The following is a 22,349-nucleotide window of genomic DNA, read 5'->3' as shown; positions in this document are numbered from 1 at the left end:
CCGATCACCATCGCAACCTCTCTTCAGACGTTGCGCGCTCCATCAGGAAGGTGCTTTAAAAAAACATCTCATACTTGTGGGAGAGGGAGGGCACAGCCCAGCTCCCGACGCTTTGGGGGGATTTGAAACCGTCCTGCAGACTCAACATTCAGCGGCGTCGGACTCGCCGTCCCTGTCAATGCTGTTGGACATCCATTAAGAACCAGCAATACCCACCCCCTCCGAATTTTAAACGGCCCCCTCCTCTAAAAGTTCCAACGGCAAAACCTGACCCACCCCGCCGGGCCATGATAAAATATTTTAATTTGCAACTGTGCGGTGGAACGAGATCGTGCGTGCGGCACTCTGAACCCGCTCAGCGGACCTCCAAGAATAGATAGATAAACGAATGTTCCCTCTGGGAAGCTGAAACGTGCTGTTTTAATAACTTCGCCGGCAGCAAGAGCAGCTCTGAAGATATTAACGGGGACATTTTCCACCACTTCAGCACTTCAGGATCCAAGACCGGCCCCTCCGCTGGCCGGGCTACAAGTTTTCTGAAGGGGGGGGTGCAGCTGCTCCAGCGAGAGTTTACTCTCTTCCGTTAATAAACGACTCGGACGTGTGTTGCTGCAAGCAAGCCAGCAGCACCCGGAGTGTGGCGTAAAGCGGGTAATGTGGCGCAGACCTTAAAATGTGTCCCCTAAACATAGGGTTGCCATACGTCCCGGAAAGCCAGGAATGTCCCGGTTTCCAAGCAGTTCCAAAATCTCCCGGCCGGTCAGCCAAGAATCCCGGATTCCTGTTCAGCCGGCCGGAGAAATTCCAACCTCCGAAATGGTGCCTTGAGCCTCCTCTGTGGAGTGTCAGTCTCCATACTGAAGTCTCCTCTAGCTTTTGAGAACTGGTGGAGAAATGTAGTTTAGTGTCATTTTTCCCCCTGTTTGTTTGCTTAAACTGTTCTTTGCCTGTTATTCATTTGCAGGTGCTTAAGTGCTTTAGGCTGCAATCCTGAGGCATACTTACCTGGGAATAAGTCCTATTTAATTTAATAGGATTTGTTTCTGAGTAGACACACATGGGATTGCAGGGTTAGATAAGTAAAGCTTAGATACCTTTCTTTCTTTCCCTGGACCTTTACATATTGCCCAGCTTTTTTTAAAAAAAATCCTACCCCACCCCCCCAAAAAATTGTCCCGGTTTTGTGGATTCAGAATATGGAGACCCTACCTAAGCAACTGTAACCCCTGTCTCTGTCCCCCCCTCCCCCATGACAACCCCTGGGATAACGTGACAGAAGGTTCACGTGCAGCTTCGCTTGTTCTGTGCGAACCTGCAAGGCGGAGGGTAACAGAGGCGGGGCCTTTCTTGTTGTGGCACCCCGTCTCCGGAACAGTCCGGCATTGGACTACAGACATTTTTATGTTGGGATCTGCTTTGTCCTGTTTTTAGTGTTCCAACCACAACTATCAGGGTAAGAGCCCGAGGGTTGGTCTCTCCTTCTGGAAGGGCACAAAGCTCTGTTAGATGAGGCCAATAGTCCAGGTCGGCTGGCAACCTCTTGTCAACGGTAGCCGCTCAAGAATAATAGAATAGCAGAGTTGAAAGGGGCCTCTAAGGCCATCAAGTCCAACCCCCTGCTCAATGCAGGAATCCACCCTAAAGCATCCCTGACAGAGAGTTATCCAGCTGCCTTTTGAAAGCCTCTAGTGTGGGAGAGCCCACCACCTCCCTAGGTCACTGACTCCATTGTCGTACTGCTCTAACAATCAGGAAGTTTTTCCTGATGTCCAGCCAGAATCTAGCTTCCTGTAACTTGAGCCCGTTATTCCGTGTCCTGCACTCTGGGAGGATCGAGAAGAGATCCTGGCCCTCCTCTGTGGGACAACCTTTCAAGTATTGGAAGAGTGCTAACATGTCTCCCCTCAATCTCCTCTTCTCCAGGCTAAACATGCCCAGTTCTTTCAGTCTCTCTTCATAGGGCTTTGTTTCCAGACCCCTGATCATCCTGGTTGCCCTCCTATGAACACGCTCCAGCTTGTCTACATCCTTCTTGAATTGTGGAGCCCGGAACTGGACGCAATACTCTAGATGAGGCCTAACCAGGGCCGAATAGAGAGGAACCAGTACCTCACGCGATTTGGAAGCGATACTTCTATTAATGCAGCCCAAAATAGCATTTGCCTTTCTTGCAGCCCCATCACACTGTTGGCTCCTATTCAGCTTGTGATCTACAACAATTCCAAGATCCTTCTCGTTTGCAGTATTGCTGAGCAAAGTATCCCCCATCTTGTAACTGTGCATTTGGTTTCTATTTCCTAGGTGTAGAACTTGGCATTTATTCCTACTGAAGATGCTTCTGGAAAGCCCATCAGCAGGGCATGGGGGCTGCAGCTCTGTTCTGTTTGCCCCCAGAAGGCGGTATTCAGTAAGGGTGATGGAAAATAACCGCTGAGAGACCTTCCTTCCTCCATGAGGCTGTTTGCTCCCTAGCAAGTGTGGCTTCAGAGGAAAATTGCTTCCGGATATGTAAAGCCCCACATGGCTGGCATAAAAATCTAATAATTAAATAAATATTGTGCTAACAGCCCAAGACAGTCCTCCTCAAGTCCTCCTCTCCACTGTCCTTATCCTCCTCCAAAACAACCTCACAAAAGCAAGTTCCACAAGTTAACTTAATGCAGGGGGTTCCGTTTCAGAGATGCCCTTGGGGGTCTGGAAACAAAGCCCCGTGAGGAGAGGCTGAAAGAACTGGGCATGTTTAGCCTGGAGAAGAGAAGGCGGAGGGGAGGCATGAGAGCACTCTTCAAGGACTTAAAAGGTTGTCACACAGAGGAGGGCCAGGATCTCTTCTCGATCCTCCCAGGATGCAGGACACGGAATAACGGGCTCAAGTGACAGGAAGCCAGATTCCGGCTGGACATCAGGAAAAACTTCCTGGCTGTTAGAGCAGTACAACAGTGAAACCAGTGACCTAGGGAGGTTGTGGGCTCTCCCACGCTAGAGGCCTTCAAGAGGCAGCTGGACAAGCATCTGTCAGGGATGCTTTAGGGTGGATTCCTGCATGGAGCAGGGGGTTGGACTCGATGGCCTTATAGGCCCCTTCCAACTCTACTATTCTATGATGATGATGATGATGATGATGAGAAGAAGAAGAAGAAGAAGAGCAGCAGCAGCAGCCCCGGCATCATCATCTTCATCATCATCATTTCTTCTTCTTCTTCTTCTTTTCGAGCCAAGAACTGCACTGTGAAATTCGAAGTGGATCAACATGACCCAATTCGCGCATCAGCCTGGGAGGTGGCGCAGTGGGAGAGTTCGCACCAGAATTTGCAACGGTTAAAATATTCCTCAAGCACATCTCCTGTACAACAGCCTGGCAGTTTCTTTAGTAAAAGGCTAAAGATTTATATGATCTGAAGAGAAACCAGAGTATGAAGGGGTATGAAGGAAATGAATTGAATATGTAGATAGAGCTGAATGTGGAGGAATGCCTCCGTCAGTATATACAGAGCTACGGAGGGCAGAGGACTAAGGGAAGGAGGGAGGTTCGCTTCTGAGCCCGTTTGAAAGAAAATTCGGTCTGCAAACGGGTGATCCAGGGCTTAAGAGTGGAGAATAATGAAACAAAGCAGGGTGGATAAAAATCAATGGTTTTTTAAAAAAATAAATTAAAAATTGGATTTTTTAAATTTAAATTGATTTTTTTTAATAAAATGCTTTTTGAGGAAAAATCTTTCTATTTAAGACACATTATAGTCCAAAGGTTATTCATCATGAAATAAGGATTAGTTTTTAATTATGATGCACGAGGCTGTATATTCAGCAATGTTTACATTTTTGGGTAAATGAATTCCATTAATCCATTCACGTCATGCTCTTCTAGAGGTTTCTGTAAGAATATTGGGCGCTTTTTTTCCTATCTAGACGATATTATCATCACAGCTGCCTGGTTTTACAGTTCTCAAAACTGTGAATTTGTGTCTGCAGAGATCACAATCCCATTGTGCCTTTGCAAATCTATGTACACAGAATCAACCTCTTGTGCTAAGTTTCCAAAAATTTCAATGAATAGAGTGCACTTTTTTCAGGGGGGGGGGAGTCACATGATTAAACTGAGTCTTCCTGAGTAGTGATTTAAATCGTGATTTGAATCATGATTTAAATCAAATTGATTTAAATCAAATCCACCCTGAAACAAAGCGTATTATCCAAGTTAATGAATATCAATATTAAAGCCAGGTGGAAATTGAAACTGTAATGGAATGTAAATGCATGACTTATTATGTGACTTATGAACCAGAACGAAAGAACAATATTTTTTTAAAAAATAAATAAATAGCCTGGTCATTTCTACGTATCTCGCCATTTTGGTCAAGTGTATTTTATAACAGCCTTCCCCAACATGGCGCCCCCCAGATGTGCTGGAGTCCTTCTCCCATTGGGAGTCCAACTGTAATGGGGGATTCTGGGAGTTTTGATCCAACACATCTACTTGAGGAAGGCCGCTTAATAATAATTTTAAAAGGAGGTTGGGTGGGGAAGACAAAAGGTTGGGTAGGGAAGACAGAAGGAGTTTGGGTAGGGAAGACAAAGACAAAAAAAGAGACCAAAAAAAGAGAAAAGGTGGGGGGAGGGGAACCAACGACAAGCACGGAATCCAGAGGGCTTAGAAGCACACAGTCCCTTACTTGAGGGGAGCTGCCGGGAGAGAAAGCTTGATTGGAGACAGGAGAGGTAGGAGACTGGTTGGCCGGAGAACCGGCATTGCTGCGGTACTGCTGGAGTGAGCCCTACAGAAGGACACAGAGTTAGAAACCACAGGGTGAAGGAGGAAAAGGGAGAGAAATCACAGCTTTCTTTTGTGTACAGCTGGGATGGATGGGGAGGGAGGGAGAGAATGAGATGGGAGGAGAAAAGGGAGGAAAAGTCCTTGGTGAGCCCAGCATGTCAGCTAGTACCGTTAAACAATGCCCTGAGAGGTGGTGAACGTACAAGGGAAAGAGGCTATGAACCCCAAGGTTTCTATTCCAGCTTTTGGGGGATTAAGGCAACCAGAACTGTCCGCAGTTTTCCAAAACGTCAGCTGCTTTCAGATTCAACCCCTTCCCTTAAAATTTACATTTATTTATTACATTTATATACTGCCCCATAGCTGGAGCTCTCGGGGCAGTTCCCAAAAGTTAAAACAGTAAGCATTAAAAATCCCCAGCAAGGGATTCACTTTCCCCGTCTTCTCCCGCAGCTCACACGCTGCTTGCCCACCCTTTGAAGAAGCCTGAGCTTTGCAGCCTCTGCGTCTGGACTTGTAAGACCTGTGCTAAGCGAACTCTCCTCTCTGTGCTTTTTCCTGACAGCACCAAAACGTAGCCGGGGGTACATACGGATGCCAAAAAACCCACACGAGAGCAGTAGCAGCACCGGGTATGTGCATTTTTCAGCTTCCTGGGAGCCTCGGCTTTAAATCGAAGAATTAAGACTCTAGTCCACATGGTTATGAATATATGCTTGGCCTCGTGTGGTATTCGGAGCCTTGTGCGGAGGCCTGCAGAGCTGGGGCAAAGAAGGATCCCTAGCAAGGCAGGCGTGGGGTGTCTGGCTGTGGCTTCGATGCCCCCATTATGAGAAGCCACAATAAAAGAGTCGTGAAAACCAACGTAATTATAAACTGGCTTCTCTTGACACAAGTATCTTTTAAAAAACCCACAACAACCCTAAGCCCGGCTTAATGCTGAAATTTGAATCGTTCCGTCAACAGCTCAAAGGGTTAGGGGAAGAAACCCAGCTTGGCCTGAACCCCCCACAATGCTTTGCAGGCGATCTGGGGGAAGTGATGGGATTCCACCTCCCCACCGGGAAACGCACGGATCGCCGGCCTTCCCCGCGCTTCCAAAGCTTACCGAACTGATGTCTATCCCCATGGAAGTCTGGGTTTGGCTGCCTGGCGGCGACTGTGGGATCGTGGAAGGGACGGAGACCGAGAGCGGGGGCAGCTGGACGCCTCGCTGCAAGCCGGAGGTCTGCATGAGGGAAGCGTTGGACGGCAGGGCATTGGCCACTTGGGTCTGCTGCTGCTGCTGCGGGCTCGTCTGGGTGAAGAACGGGTAGGGCGGAAGCTGCTGTTCCATGGAGAGTGCGTCCATCGCCACGGCCTTGAGGGGGGGAGAGGGCAGGAGAACGGGGTCAAGGGAGGGGAACCGGATTTGCTCGGGACCGGCGTTCTCGAAACGCACGCCAAAACATCAGGGCGAGGGTGTCTTTTGAAAGTCCGCTAGAAGGGCTAACGCAGTCCTGGGCTGCGTTAGAAGAAGCCTGGCATCAAAGCGATCAGGGGCCTGGAAACAAAGCCCTATGAAGAGAGACTGAAAGAACTGGGCCTGTTTAGCCTGGAGAAGAGAAGATTGAGGGGAGGCATGAGAGCACTCTTCAAGGACTTGAAAGGTTGTCACACAGAGGAGGGCCAGGATCTCTTCTCCTCAGATCCTCCCAGACTGCAGGACACGGAATAACGGGCTCAAGTGACAGGAAGCCAGATTCCGGCTGGACATCAGAAAAAACTTCCTGACTGTTAGAGCAGTACGACAATGGAACCAGTTACCTAGGGAGGTTGTGGGCTCTCCCACACTAGAGGCCTTCACGAGGCAGCTGGACAACCATCTGTCAGGGTTGCTTTAGGGTGGATTCCTGCATTGAGCAGGGGGTTGGACTGGATGGCCTTGTAGGCCCCTTCCGACTCTACTATTCTATGATTCTATGAAAGACGCATGAAAAGTCCTTCTTCCTCTCTACACAGCACTAGGGAGGATTGTGTACAATTCGGGGCGCCACGTTTCGAGAGGGACGTTGACGGGCTAGGATAGGTTCGGAGGAGGGCAGCGAATCCCCTCAGTTCGCAGAGTTTGGCGCTGAGGGAATCTGCCTCCTCCTGGGCTTCCAGACCGGCCGGAGCAGCCGAACTCCCCCCAACACATTCGTACCTGAGTGATTGGCGACAGCGGAGACAGCGTGGGAGAGACCTGCCCGGGCTGGGTTCTCCTCGAGTCCGTGTTCAGCTGGAGGGGGCTGACGGACGGCTGTCGGTGCTGCTGGGACGAGCCCTGCGTCGTCGTCATTCCTGGGGCCAAAAGAGGGAAGAAGAGAGACAAGATTCCAGAGGGGTTTTTCCAAACACTGGTTCTCGCATCGACGGCAGAACGTGGACGCGGCTGATTTGGAACATGCTTAGAACATGCAACGGGACGACCTTCCAAACCGACGCATTTAGAAACCCTAGCCCTAGGGCAAGGAACTCGACCTAGTATGGCGTTGCCTGGCACCAGGGAAGGCTTGCCGCTCTATCTAGCTGGGACTTGTCTGTTCGAACCGGCCGGCGCCTCTCAAGGGGAACCGTCCCCTCCACAGGGATCCAACCTGGCGCCGCCAGAATGTAAAGCAGGTGCTCAACCCCGGACCTTAGGTCCCACCATCCCACTGCTTAGCCGCCATGGAACCCCGATCATCTCAACTTGCCATTAAAACACGTCAAGCTCCTAGCCCCTGCGGCAGCAAAGAATTGCAGCGGGGCTTCAAGAGAGGTCCACCTTGACGGTCGCAGAGTAGTTGCAGGATCCAGGCTCATGTCGTCAAGCACTCCCAGGTGGTTTCCACTCCAGCCTTTGCCACGGCAACACAGTCTCCTGTGCCTGCTGTAGCCTGTGCCTGACTTTCTGTGATCCCAGACCTTGCCTGACCTTCTGCTTCACCTGACCATGCCTTTTGCCTCTGGCCCTGCCGGGACTCTGTTTGCCAGTTCCACTGCCGTCCATCCCAGCCCCGGCGTTCCTGCACTGAGGCCTTGCCGCCCACGTCCCAGACCCTGACAGTTGCCCTCAGAGCAGGGAGGCGACCCCCACTCTCTTTGCCCATGACACTCCTGCCATTAATTCACATGAAATACACCCCCTTCGCTCTCCCTCTGAAGCAGAGAAAGCAGGTGCGCAAGGCGGAATACAGCTGGCCGCGACAGGAAGTGCCACTGCCCCAGACAGGAAGTGAAGCCGGGCCACCCATCCCAAGGGCACTGCTGCCCGCTGTACAGCCGCCACCCCCTTACCCTGATTGGCTGAGCCGATGCCCATGTGTGTCAGGTTGGCCGCGAGGTTCCCGGTGCTGTTGGAGCTGCTCAGCGACGGGAAAGAGGACTCTTCCGGGTCTAGCGGTGTCGGGAGGGGAGAAGGGAAGTGGATGTTTGTCAGGTCTGGCAGGGAGCCGCCCGTGTTGTGAGCGGCGGGGATAAGCGTCGTAGTGTTTTCCTGGTCCGCTGACGGGTATATGCTGCGTTTCAAAAAGAAGGGAGAGGAAAGAAGCTGAAGGTTTGAGGCAGAAACAGTGATTTTGGGGGGGGATTCGTAGAACCAGACACCGCTAGGCCTCTGGCCTGGAACCATTGCAACTCCGACCCTGTTCAGACGCCACGCTAAACCATGGTTAGGGCCGCTCACCCATTTGCAGCAAATGGTTAGTGAGGGTGTTTAAACCGTGGTTATGTCGCCACCATGGTTAGGAAGGGTTCACACGGCGCGCTTAGCCATAATGCTTAGCTCAAAGCGCTTTACCACCGTGGCTCGGCGTGTCGTCTGAACAGGGGCTTTATGTGTTATGGTTTTATCTCGTCTTTTCTCCAGAGAGGGAAGGCTGACAGAAGCCTTTCCCTGGAGAGGACTCTTCAAATGTATTTAGAAAACTCCTTTTTCAAACACATACACACAGCTAGGGTGACCCTATGAAAAGGAGAACAGGGCTCCTGTATCTTTAACACTTGTATTTCAGCAGGTGTCATTTGTATATATGGAGAACCTGGTGAAATTCCCTCTTCATCACAACCTTTAAAGCTGCCCTCTTTTAAATCTGGTCAGTCCTGCAGCTTTAACTGTTGTGATGAAAAGGAAATTTCACCAGGTGTGACATGCATACAAATGACACCTGCTGAAATTCCCTTTTCTATGCAACTGTTAAAGATACAGGAGCCCTGTCCTCCTTTTCATAGGGTCAGCCTACACACAGCCCACATTAATTATGGCTAGCTATTTAATACAAGAAAGCTGAGTACTGAAGAGAAAGGCTCCCTCATAAAGAACTGAATAAGACACTGTTTCAAGGAAGTCCTCCTTGAAGAAGTGGATCAAGCGAATTGCCCTTCAGGGAAGTCCAGGCTAAATTTGTATTAGCACCTAAGGTGACACTATGAAAAGGAGGACAGGGCTCTTGTACCTTTAACAGTTGTACTGAAAAGGGAATTTCAGCAGGAGTCGTTTGTATATATGGGGAACCTGGTGAAATTCCCTCTTCATCACCACAGTTAAAGCTGCCCTCTTTTAAATCTGGTCACTCTAGTATAGCTCCTGCAGCTTTAACTGTTGTGATGAAGAGGGAATTTCACCAGGTTCTCCATATATACAAATGACACCTGCTGAAATTCGCTTTTCTAGGCAACTGTTAAAGGTACAGGAGCCCGGTCCTCCTTTTCATAGGGTCACCCTATTAGCACCCAAACCATGTTCTTTATAGTTTGGAACCCAAGTCAGGGCTGAGTTTACAAACTATTAAAGCCAACCACACTTCTTTGATTTCAGCTTCCCAGTATCCACCTCTCTAGCGTTAACACAAAACACACTTTTCAAACCTATTTCAAATCATGGTTTCCAATTCTGGGTTTGCTGCCCCAATGGAAAAACATGGTCTGTCAATTGCGACATCACATCAAATCACAGTTAAACTTTCTTAACCATAGTTTGGCACGCTGTCTGAATGGCGTTGCAGGGAAACTGCCTTAAATGCAATTTATCCAGTGTAGCCGGAAGCTTTAACTACAGGCAACACAAACTGTGTTTTTTGATCCTGGTTTGTTGGCTAGCAGCAAACCATGGCTTGTCAATTCAGGTGACATGGCAAGCCATTGTTAAGCTTTCGAAATATATTATTATTATTATTATTATTATTATTATTATTATTATTATTATTATTATTATTTCTATATCTCCCCATAGTTGAAACTCTCTTTGAGGTTCACAAAAGATTAAAACATTTAAAAATCAATATACAAAAACTTGTGTATTTTATCATTTATAGTTGTTCCCCGCCTCGATCACAATGGAGAGGCAGGTAAGAAATAATAATAATGTTTTATTATGTTTTCAATGGTTTTAATTTTTGTGAACCGCCCAGAGAGCTTCGGTTATTGGGCGGTATAAAAATGTAATAAATATATAAATAAATAAATAAATAAATAAAACAGACAGCAGGCATAGAGACAACATACATCTAAAACCAATTTTGAGCTGCCAGCTAACCCTAAAAATAGATTTGGGACCGATTGAAATCTCAACATATGCTGCTAAATGCCTGGGAGAAGAGGAAAGTTTTGACCTGGAGCCGAAAAGATAGCAATGTTGGTGCCAGGCGGGCCTCATCAGGGAGATCGTTCCACAAGTGGGGAGCCACCACTGAAAAGGCCCTCTCCCTTGTTGATGTCTGAACTATGCCCGAGCGTGGGGACGTTCCTGCCATTTCCTATTGAAGAGCAACCAATGCTTCTTATTTACACACGAACCAAACACACATCTCGCCCCTCATCCACCATGCCCCCTTGAACGTACTTGATTCCTGGAACTTCACAGGACTTCGGCCTCGAGGATCCTGTCTGGAAGAGAATGGAGCACAGCAGAGAGACGTGAGGCTTAGAAACAGACCGCTAAGTCCAAGAAGGAATCGGCAGGGTTGCCAATTTCAGCACCTCCTTCCGGAGGCCTGTTGCCCCACACGGCGCAAATTCCCTTGGCGTTTATTTCATTTGCAGAGAAGTTGCCGAAGCGGTGAAGCCCAACAACCACCGCGTAAAGACGTATCAACGAAGCCGTGTTAAAATAACAACGTAGCTTTAAAACGTGAAAAGCACAGGGAAAGGTAAAATGGGCAGGAGTGATGATGACACCAGCGGCCATGGCACAGAATACGTTCGGCCCTGGCTCGTAAGCCGAAATACACGATCATCAGGGGTGCAGAAATGCAGGTTGCTTACCTGTAACTGTAGTTCTTCGAGTGGTCATCTATGCATTCACACATATGGGCTTTGCGCCTGCGCAGAGACCAGACCGGAACCTTCTATAGCTGAGTGGAACGTTTTTGGCGGGAACCCCTCCCCCACGCTACCACGTATGTCCATGGGGTTCCCGCCCTTACCTCAGTTTACAGGAGTCCGACATTGTGCCCCCATAAACATGAGTGTAAATAAAATAAAGTACATTCCACAATATAACTGTGTTATTTGTAAGTCTCACACCACCAAGTGGGGATGGTGGGTGGGTTGTGTGAATGCATAGATGACCACTCGAAGAACTACAGTTACAGGTAAGCAACCTGCATTTCTTCTTCGTGGTCTCTATGCATCACACATATGGGCGAGTAGCAAGCTGACATATCTTTGGAGGTGGGTTGGTGCATCATCTGAAGATCTCCGAGAGCACTGTCCATCCAAACAAGCAGTCGTGCCTCGCACGGGTGTCCAAACTGTAGTGCCTAACAAATGTGGATGGAGTGGACCACGTTGCAGCTCTACAGACTTCTGTCAAAGGAACACCTCTGCCAAAAGCAACAGATGTTGCGACGGCTCTGGTAGAATGAGCTGTCACAGGTTTCACCAGCTCTAGTTCAGAGATAGAGTAGGCAAGTTCAATTGTCTCTACAATCCAGCGTGACAGACGCTGGCATGAAACAGGGACTCCCTTAGAAGGCTCCCCATAACAAATAAACAATTGCTTTGTTTTTCTAAAATTCTCTGTCCTAGCCTTGTAAAAGGCAAGAGCTCTCCTTACATCAAGTGTATGTAAAGCAGACTCGACAGGTGATGTAGGATTCGGAAAGAAAGCTGGTAGAGTGATATATTGGGACAGATGAAAGGTTGACACTACCTTAGACAAGAAGGCAGGGTCTGTGCGTAACACAACCTTATCTTTGTGAAAGATAGTGTAAGGAGCATCTATCCTGAGAGCTCTAAGCTCACTTGCACGTCTAGCAGAAGTGATGGCTACTAAAAGACAGTCTTGCATGTTAGAAGCCTAAGGTCAGATAAGGCCATGGGCTCGAAGGGCTTCTCTGTCAATGCCTGTAGCACCACTGACAGGCTCCATGGTGGAACGATACACTTTACTGTTGGTATCGTATTTTTAAGTCCTTTTAGAAATTTCCTCGATGTTGGATGTGTAAAAGGTGTAAAACCATCCATGCCTCGATGAAAAGACGTAATAGCCGCTAGGTGAACTCTGATGGAAGTGAGTTTGAGTCCCTGCTGATAAAGTGCCAATAGGTATTTGAGAATCAATGACAAAGGGCAAGATTCAGGTGCTTGATCATTTCCCAAGGCAAAAGTTTGAAATCTCTGCCACTTTGCCGCGTGAGATTTTCTTGTTGAAGGCTTTAGTGATGCCAACAATATATGGTCTACAGTTAAATCCTTGGTACGAGAAGAGGAATGGATGATATTCTCCATGCCGTCATCTTGAGGGTCGACAGGTTTGCGTGTCGAACCCTGCTCTGGTGTCGAGACAACAGTGTCGGTATCGGCGGGAGTCTGATGTAATTCCCGTCTGACAGTCGAAGGGCGTGGGAGAACCACGTCTGTCGAGGCCACCACGGTGTGATAAGGATGCAGTCTGACCTGTCCGACTGGATTTTGGCCAGCACTTTCATCAACAGTGGAAACAGAGGAAAGATGTAAAGAAGATTTCCTTTCCAGGTTCTGGTGAAAGCATCTCCTAGCGAGTGCTTTCCTCTTCCTGCTCTGCTGCAGAACCTGGAACAAGCTGCGTTTTCTTCGGTAGCGAAGACATCGACAGCAGGGAGGCTCCAGTACCGAAAGAGAACGTCTCTTATTTCGGTATCGAGCTCCCATTCGTGGTCGACGTGGAAAGACCTGCTGAAGTCTTATTGCATTCTCCACTGCTAGCAGTTCTAGGTGGTTGATATGATGTTCCCTCTGGGAAGGAGGCCAACGGCCCTGAGCTGTGAGGGAGTCGCAGTGTGCTCCCCATCCGATCAACGATGCATCCATCGTGATCGTTACCAAAGGAGTTTCTTGCTGGAAGGGAACTCCTTCTAGGAGCGTCGACATCGAAAACCACCATTTCAGAGATGCCCTTACTTGCGTCGGGATCGACATGTAAGTTCGCCGGGCATCGTGTCGAAGATCGAAAGTTCTTAAAAATCAGGCCTGCAATATTCTCATTCTGAGTCTTGCAAACCTGATGACTGCAGTTGTAGCTGCCATCAAGCCTAATAGCCTCTGAATTGTCCATGCCGAGACCTTTCGGCGGCTCTCGGTAGCGATGGCTAAATCTTGAAGGGTGCTTGCTCTGGTCGAGGGCAGGTATGCTCTCCCATCCCGAGACGATAGGGTTACCCCTATAAAGTCGAGCTTCTGATGTGGGGTCAAGATGGATTTCTCCTCGTTGACCCACAAACCCAACAAGTCCAACAGGTTGAGGGTGGTTGAAATGTCCTTCTGGAGCGTGCAACTGCTGTCCGCTACCAGAAGCCAATCGTCCAAGTGTAGGAGCTGCAGAATAAAAGTAACCGTTGTCATACGGAACTTCCTTGGAATGATGAATTTGTTTAACTGCTTTAAGTCCATGATCGGCCGAAGACCTCATATTTCTTCGGGACCGTGAAGTAGCGCGAGAAAAAACCCTGGTTGAGTTCCTCTGCGGGTACGGGAGAGATGGCTCTCTTCGATAGCAGAGGTCTGTACCTCCGGAAGCAGAGGAAGGGATGGCGCCGTTACTTTCACCCCCGAAGAAGGAGGAAGGACATCGAGCTCGATGGCATACCCCAAGTTGATGATAGTGAGCACGCAGGAGTCTGATGTCATTGACTCCCATATGGTAATGGGGTGCTAGGCGGTTCGCAAAGGGAGGTGGACGTGGGACAAAGAAGTCAAAGTCGCTGCTTCTTGGTGAAGTCAGGCTGACGCTTGTTGAAATGTAGACTGATATGGCCGCTTACTCTGGAGTTGTTGTTGTTGCTGCCTCTGTTGGCTTTGATAGTAGGGCCGCTGCTGTTGTTGTTGAGCAGGCGGTCTTGTTCACCGTCTCAGCTTGTATTGGGCAGGCTGAGCAGAGAAACTTATTTTCTTGGCTGTTGTGCAAGCCTTGTATATAGAGTCCAAGGTCTTGTCCTGCTATTAAACAAGCCCTCGCCATCGTAAGGCATGTTCTAAATCCTGGCTTTGGTGTCATGAGCCAGATTAGCGGAGCGGAGCCAAGCATGTCTCCTCAAGGACACGGGTCCCATCATCGACTTGGAATGGCAGTCAACTTGGTGTCGCGCTGTCGACACTTGTTGCCTGGCTATGGCTGAAGCTTCACTTTGGAAGACTCGTGCCCGCTCTTTTTTGTCCTCTGGGAGATGTTCACCTAGTGATCCTATTTTCTCCCAGAGGAAGAGCTGGTATCGTGCCATGGTAGCCTCGTAGGCTGATGCCCAAAGAAGCAGAGGAGTAAATCCTCCGGCCCGTAAGGTCCAACTTTCTGCCCTCTCTGTCCACGGGTGCAGAATGTGCATTCTGTGAGCGGCCTTGAGCCGACTCCCTACGATCGAATTAGGTTTGGGATGTTGGACCAGAAACTGTACATTTTCTTGTTAGACTCGATAGAGGGTCTCTAGCCTTTACGATGTGGCCTGAGACATAGCCGGTGTTTTCCAGAATAATTGAGCCATTTGCTTTAAAGCATGTGGTGCTGGATCACCAGTCCTAATGCCTGAGCCATTCTAAGCATATGGTCAGAAGATCTGACCATATCGTCGGAAGGGGAAGAAGGGTCGTTGTCATGAACCTCATCTTATGGTGAAGGCATCGATGGAGTAGCCGACAACCCCAATTCAGAATCCGAGGAATAATTTTCTTCAGGCAAGGATACTGTAACCACCTGGAGGTCTACATGCTCCGTCGGTATCGTGGTAACCGCGGCAGTCGATGCCGATGGCTGTGTACGGTGTCGAGGCGTCGACACCGTGGACATTGGTGGGCGGGCGGTGGAGGCAGCGGTAGATGACACATGCTCCGTCGGTATCGTGGTAACCGCGGCAGTCGATGCCGATGGCTGCGTACGGTGTCGAGGCGTCGACACCGTGGACATTGGTGGGCGGGCGGTGGCGGCAGCGGTAGATGACACACCCTCGATGTAAGCGAAGGGTGCGCATAATACTCTTCTTGAGGGTACTGGTGGTCACCCTGGAAGTGGGCGATATCGATCCCATTCCGAAGGCGGTAGAGGGATTAGTCCCTGAACCTCTCACGGCCTGCTAGGCTCTCGGAAAGAGGCCGCTGAAACCGAATCCCGCAACTCGCCCTCCGATAGACTGGGAGGGTGCGTCGGTACCGTAGCCATCGGTAGCTGCTGGAATCTCGATACCGAGGGAGGCCTCGGTATCGAAGCGGTCGGTATGGCAGGAGGAGTAGAGTGACTCCTAGCCGGTTCCGCCGCTCCATTTCCGAAGAAGATTTGGGAGCCCGGGCCTTTTTTGGAGATTTTCCTGGCCGCGGAACTCGCCAGTGACCGTCCAGGCGTTAGGGGTATCTGAGCCCTATTAGCCGCTCTGGAATATTCAGGCACCTCAGTGCAACGGTCATCAACGGACTTACTGGCTGCCGTTTTGTCGATCGTCGAAGATTTGGGAGCCCGGGCCTTTTTTGGAGATTTTCCTGGCCGCGGAACTCGCCAGTGACCGTCCAGGCGTTAGGGGTATCTGAGCCCTATTAGCCGCTCTGGAATATTCAGGCACCTCAGTGCAACGGTCATCAACGGACTTACTGGCTGCCGTTTTGTCCATCATCGAAGATTGGGAGTCCGGGCCCTTTTGGAGATTTTCCTGGCCGCGGAACTCGCCAGTGACCGTCCAGGCGTTAGGGGTATCTGAGCCCTATTAGCCGCTCTGGAATATTCAGGCACCTCAGTGCAACGGTCATCAACGGACTTACTGGCTGCCGTTTTGTCCATCATCGAAGATTTGGGAGTCCGGGCACTTTTGGAGATTTTCCTGGCCGCGGAACTCACCAGTGACCGTCCAGGCGTTAGGGGTATCTGAGCCCTATTAGCCACTCTGGAATTCTCAGGCACCTCAGTGCAACGGTCATCAACGGTCTTACTGGCTGCCGTTTTGTCGGTAACGGACTTACTGACTGCCGTTTTATCCATAGTAGGAGCCTCCGTGGCTCTGAGAGCTTTTTCCCCCCAAGATGGAGGGAAGTCGTCAGCTCTGCTTTTCCTCGTTTGTTTTGTAAACGACATGCAATGATGGCAGGCCTCAACGATATGGCCTTAGCACAAACAAAGGACACAGAGGGAGTGTCCGTCAATAGGTGGAAGCTTGGCCCCACACTTCACACACTTCGTAAACGGTGTTTCAACTGCCATACAGGCCTCACGCGACCGAAGTTGCTGAGGAAAACTATCTTCAATAATTTAATTTTTTTTTTTTTTTAATATAAGAAAAGTAGTAAGAAGAGTCTTAGAAAAAGATCGAAAAACGAAGAAGATCGTAAAAGAGAAAATAAAGTTAATAAGAAAAACGCTAGAGGTTCGGTTAAACAGGTCTGTGCACAATGGCGGACGACGAAGAACTGAGGTAAGGGCGGGAACCCCATGGACATACGTGGTAGCGTGGGGGAGGGGTTCCCGCCAAAAACGTTCCACTCAGCTATAGAAGGTTCCGGTCTGGTCTCTGCGCAGGCGCAAAGCCCATATGTGTGATGCATAGAGACCACGAAGAAGAACTAACAGGAGATGGGGGCCAAACTGATCCCCCTGGGCCAGGCCCACTGATGCCACCCCCTGGGCCATTTTCACTCTCTCTGTGGCTCTGGACAATACGTTAGTCAACGCAGTGAGAAAACTCCACTCAATGGTTGAGTTCGTATGCGGTACTCCACCCACATGTTCTAACTCCACTGTTCTGTGACTGTGGGCTGCCGTGGAGTTGAGTAAAACCCATTGTGAAGTTTGATTGACAGTTCCTCCGCCCTCTCTCCTCCCCGGGTCCTCCCGATGGTATCCCATCAGCCATTGCTGCAAAAAAGCAATCCCGGCGGCTCTCCTAGAGCGGCACTCGCTCCTTCCTCTTGCCAAGGAAGTCTGTAGCCAGCGGGAAAAACCAAGTCAACACAACGGAAAACTCCCCGGAGCCCGCCACACAACCATTGTGCAGGAACTCTCCTCTGCACAGCGTGGCTATTCTGCATGGAGAGTTTCCCCCCGAAAAAAACACCGTTGCGTGGCGTTTTCCCCCCGGATGACACGTTTCTCAACGGTGGTGCAAGAACTCCACCGTGGAGCTCTTAAGATGAGCGTTGAGAAACACTGTCCGAACTGAGCCTGTCTCTCTCCTCAACACGGAGAGACTTGGCCAACCCCAGACCAGCCAATTCCTAGAGTTAATGATCGTCCCATTAGGGGCAGCAAGAAACACGGGAAGAAGGATTCAACCTGCACTGGGAAGAGCAGCCACACTCTCTGAGCTCGGAAATTACTGCAGGGAGGCGGGAATTCCTCCTGGGAAAAGAGCTTGGAGACCAAGACCCCCCCAACACCCCCCCTAAAGGAACCCGAGGAGGCCGGCTGCATTGAAGCCAACAGGCCGCGGTTTCTGTACTCTTTATTTATACTCTCTGTTTTGAGCCTTAAAACAACGCAAGACTTTCCCCGCCGGTTACAACCATGTTGACGTTCTCCTCTGCAACGCCTCAGCTTTTGGGCGGAATTGGGGCCCGGTACCTTCTTAGCGTCCCATCCTTGCTTCGAAAGGTCCTTGTCTGTATCTGAGGTGTCTTCCTCCATGCCTGGGACAGTCAGTAATAAGACTGCAACAAGAAGAGATAAACGCATTTTAAAACCATAATTTATATGACCCTGTTCAGACGGGACGCTAAGCCACGGTGGTTTCTTTTCTTTTCTTTTCAAAGCTTCACCTCTTTTTTGCTGCATGTCCTGCGACCCGGCTGAGAACGGCTCTGCCTGAACGGGAGTCATCGTACTCTGGTGCAGGGCAGAATCTGAATTGGTCCTGGGAAGGAAGAGGGGAAAACTATTATAACTCTGGTCCCACAAGCGGAAAAATGCATTTCTTTGTATCACACACACACACACACAGGCTCCGTTCAGACAACACGTTAGTCACCGCAGTGTGAAAACTCCACTCGGTTGAGTTTTTAGCGGGTACGCCCCATACAACATGTTCATAACTCCACCGTTGCGGGACTGGTCTGCCGTGGAGGTGAGTAAAATCCACTGTGATGTTTGATTGACAGTTCCTCCGCCCTCTCTCCTCCCCCGATCCTCACGATAGTATCCCATCAGCCATTGCTGCAAAAAACCAACAATCCTGGTGGTTCTCCTAGGGAGGCACTCGCTCCTTTCACCGCTCTTGCCCGGGAACTTTGTAGCCAGTGGGAAAACTCAATGCAACTGAAAACTCCCCGAAGCCCAACACGCAACACAATGGTTGTGCAGGAACTCCCCTCTGCACGGCGTGGATATTCTGCGTGGGGAGTTTCCCTAAAAAACTCCACCGTCGCGTGGAGTTTTTCCACCAGACCACACGGTTCTCAACGGTGGTGAAAAAACTCCACCATGCGGTTCTAAAACCACTGTTGAGAAACGTGTTGTCTGAACTGAGCCACACACACAAGTATGTCTTTAATCCAAAGGAAAATTCAAACTTTTGAGCTTGAAAGTATTTATTCCTCCAATTTCTATTTTGTCTTCTGCAACCAGGATGATCAGGGGTCTGGAAACAAAGCCCTATGTAGAGAGACTGAAAGAACTGGGCATGTTTAGCCTGGAGAAGAGAAGGCTGAGGGGAGACATGATAGCACTCTTCAAATACTTGAAAGATTGTCACACAGAGGAGGGCCAGGATCTCTTCTCGATCCTCCCAGAGTGCAGGACACGGAATAATGGGCTCAAGTGACAGGAAGCCAGATTCCGGCTGGACATCAGGAAAAACTTCCTGACTGTTAGAGCAGTGCGACGGTGGAATGAGTTACCTAGGGAGGTTGTGGGCTCTCCCACCCTAGAGACCTTCAAGAGGCAGCTGGACAACCCTCTGTCAAGTAGGCTTTAGAGCAGGGGGTTGGACTCGATGGACTTGTAGGCCCCTTCCGACTCTGCAATTCTATGATTCTATCTTCTGGACAGGCCAGGGTTACCATGCTCTGGTAAGAGCACAGTTTAAAGCGCTCGTTTTAACCTGTAAAGTGTTGAAGGGCCAGGGCAGAAACACAGCTGGGGTAACTTTAGAGACCATCTAGTCCAACCTCGTCCTCAGTCCAATATCGCTGACAGATGCTTAAATATCTTCAGCAAAGAATCCACCTCGTCCTGGGTCAGTCTGTTCTATCACCAAATAGAAGACGGAGCAGACTCCAGGGAGCAGGACGAGAAAAGAAACTGAAATTCGGTGCGGAGGTGGTGTCTGAGCTCCAAAACACAAAACCCTAACCCACCCCTCCCAAGAAAAAGATGGTGCTGCTGGGCGGCTGTAAAGTGTGATTAAAAAAAAAAAAAGGCTAGGAGAGGCACGAAGCATCACGAAAGCATCATTTCCGCTGGCCAAAAATGCGTGGCAGGAGCATTTAAGTGCACATTTTACAAACAGAAGGGTTAAAGATTCCCACCCAACGGACAGTTCATACAGACCTTCTCCAGCTGGTATCCGAAGGAGGGGACAGGTAGACGGTGCTGTACGGACAGCTGTCCACGTGGATCAGGGAGTCAAGGAAAAAGACATTTTCAGCGAGAAATTGTTTTCAGGTATTCCAAGAGGCAGCGGTTACTGAATCGCGCACGGCGGTCTTGTGAACCGAGCAGCGTGGGAAGAGGCACCCCTATTTCGGTGTGCCGTAGCCTCGGAAAAGAAATCGAGATGGGCCTTTTCCCCACTCTGGGTTCCCAAGATACCCCTGGCCTACAACGCCCGTGGTGCATGACCACTCTACATGCTGGCTGCGGATGACAGAAGTTGTAGGTCAACAAGATCTGGAGGCCCAAAGTCAGGAAAGGTCAGCTTTTCCAAAGCTGATGTCCTCCACGTGAGTAAGCTAGCATAAGCTAAGACACAAAGGCTTAGAAAACGTTGCCAAATTGAAGAATGTAACAAGAGCCCTGCTGGATCACGTCCATCTAGTCCAGCACTGTTCACACGGCGACCAACCAGCTATCGACCGATGAGTGCAATAGTACCCTCCTACCCATGTTCCCCAGCAGCTGGTGTATAAAGGCTGACAATGTTTCTACTGCAACCAGTTTCTTTTTCCTCCTCCTCCTCCTCTTCTTCTTCACGGTGACAGTGCGGAGGCAATTCAAAGAGAGTAACACCAGAGTTGTGGCTCTCTACCCATCCTTGCCAGAACCGGAGGCGTTTGCAAAAAGCACGATGGGAAAGAGAGGCCAAATCTCAGGATGCAGGAAAGTAAAAGCTTTATTCTTCAAAGCTGCCCGGAATAGCACTCGGGAGAGTAAAACTTCATTTGGCAACATCTGGGTTCCTCCCCCCCCCCCCAGTCTCGCCTTTTCCGTCGTGTTATTTTGGATGTTGCCCTGTTTTCTCTGACTCTGGTTTGCAAAAAGCGAGTTTCGAGGGGGCAAGAAATGCAATATTCTGGAAAACAGCTGGGCTGGGCTGGCTGTAATCTACTGCATTTCAGTACCATTACCAAAGATGGACAGAAGGTGTTACGGCCGCTGACAGCTCAGAAGGGGTCAGGTGAGAGGACGAGAGCAACAGCTGCTCACTTGGGCCTATAAAGCTCCCAAATCTGGTGGGGGCCACAGTCAGAAGACCTAAAGACGGTCGTGCACACGCTGGTAACTTCGAGGCTTGACTTCTGCAATGCGCTCTACATGGGGCTACCGTTGTGCCTAGTCCGGAAACTTCAACTAGTTCAAAATAGGGCAGCCAGGCTGGTCACTGGTACACCTAGGGGGGACCACATTACACCAGTCTTAAAATCTCTTCACCGGCTGCCAATGAGTTTCCGGGCGAAGTGTAAAGTGTTGGTTATCACCTTTAAAGCCCTATGTGGCTTGGGTCCAGGCTACCTGCGGGGTCACCTTCTCTCCTGCACACTCAGGTCCTCTGGGAAGAATTTAGTCCAGCCATCAAAGACTAGGCTGACAACCATAACCCACAGGGCCTTTTCTTCTGCCGCTCCCAGTTTGTGGAACGGCTCGCCGAGAGAGATTCGTCAACTGAACAGTCTTCCGGAATTTAAGAAAGCCATAAAGACTGATCTCTTCCGGCAGGCCTACCCAGCGGAATTTTAAATTTGCCTTTTAATGATGATGGATTGGTTTTAAATGTTTTAATATGATGTTTGCATTTGTGTCGTGCCCCGCTTCGATCCAGAGGGAGAGGCAGGTAACAAATAAAGTTATCATTATTAATTAATTATTATTATTATCCCTCATGTGCAGATCGTGCTGCTCTCAGGGAGGCCGCTCCTGGCCTCAGCGACGTGTGCGCCTCCCGGCCCCTAGCCCCAACGCCTGCCGACAAGCTGCAACTGCACGTCTTTGCCCTTTTTAACTTTTCCCCCGGCAAGCCAGAGCCCAGGTCCGTCTCCCTACTCCCAGCTGCTGTGATGCTGAAACCAAGGATATCTGTCTGCCATGCTTGTCCACGGAGAGCGGACGCCGGTGCGGCGAGCCCAGGCGATTCCGGTCGCGGTACACCCTGTCCACCAGCCCGTGGTGCCGAGTCGTCCTACTGGTGTCCAAGCCGGAGGTCTGAAATGGAGTCTAAGAATAATCCAAAAAGAAGAGGGGTGGGGCGGGGATTCCAGATGTGAGGCACAACCTGATGCTGCTTCTTGGGGGAAAGGGGAGGAGACTGTCGGGTTTCCAAGCCGCCCTGCTGCAGGGCGTGTTTCATGTCTGACCCTACTGCCCCTGTTTTGGGAGAAGGTGTTTCAGGTCATCCATCAGAATCCGATTCAGAACGAGAAGACACAGCGCCAGACACCAGCCAGCCTGGACCAGTGGGGGAGGAAGCTCTCACGGGCGATTCCCCACCTGGGAGTCAGCCCTCTCCAGCGCTTATCTCCTCAGGGCCAAACCCTGCACACTCAGTGGGAACTGACTTTTCTTCTGGAGGAGAGCGTCCCAAAAAACTAGCTGATGCTAGGGTCCGCCGGAAGCTGGAAAGCATGGCGCGGAAGGAAGATGTGAGAAAGTCAGAGAGATTATACCAGAACCTGCCTCCGCACCAGGCACTCTGAAGTTACATTTGAGAAGTAGCTTCTTATTCTTCTTGAATGGACAATTGCCTTGCTTAGTTTGCATAGT

At 49.9% G+C, this 22,349-nt stretch overlaps 1 protein-coding gene across 3 annotated transcripts in view; it reads right to left on the bottom strand.

Annotated features, from left to right (window-relative positions):
- CRTC1 (CREB regulated transcription coactivator 1) overlaps positions 1-22,349 on the bottom strand; it is a 54,160-nt gene that overhangs the window by 4,523 nt on the left and 27,288 nt on the right. The window contains exons 3-11 of one of the 3 annotated variants that reach the window (XM_063147243.1): positions 21,666-21,803; positions 19,704-19,765; positions 17,975-18,069; positions 17,781-17,866; positions 10,614-10,657; positions 8,072-8,292; positions 6,957-7,093; positions 5,880-6,131; positions 4,671-4,772 (exon numbers count right to left, since the gene is read on the bottom strand). In XM_063147243.1, coding sequence (XP_063003313.1) covers positions 4,671-4,772; positions 5,880-6,131; positions 6,957-7,093; positions 8,072-8,292; positions 10,614-10,657; positions 17,781-17,866; positions 17,975-18,069; positions 19,704-19,765; positions 21,666-21,803 — 1,137 coding nt within the window. The remainder of the gene's footprint in view (positions 1-4,670; positions 4,773-5,879; positions 6,132-6,956; positions 7,094-8,071; positions 8,293-10,613; positions 10,658-17,780; positions 17,867-17,974; positions 18,070-19,703; positions 19,766-21,665; positions 21,804-22,349) is intronic. The other 2 variants (XM_063147244.1, XM_063147245.1) reach the window with 2 other exon arrangements.

The sequence above is a fragment of the Elgaria multicarinata genome, chromosome 23 (assembly GCF_023053635.1).
Source record: "Elgaria multicarinata webbii isolate HBS135686 ecotype San Diego chromosome 23, rElgMul1.1.pri, whole genome shotgun sequence".
In the NCBI taxonomy this organism is placed as follows: Eukaryota; Metazoa; Chordata; class Lepidosauria; order Squamata; family Anguidae; genus Elgaria; species Elgaria multicarinata.
This window is presented reverse-complemented; position numbering and strand designations above follow the sequence as displayed.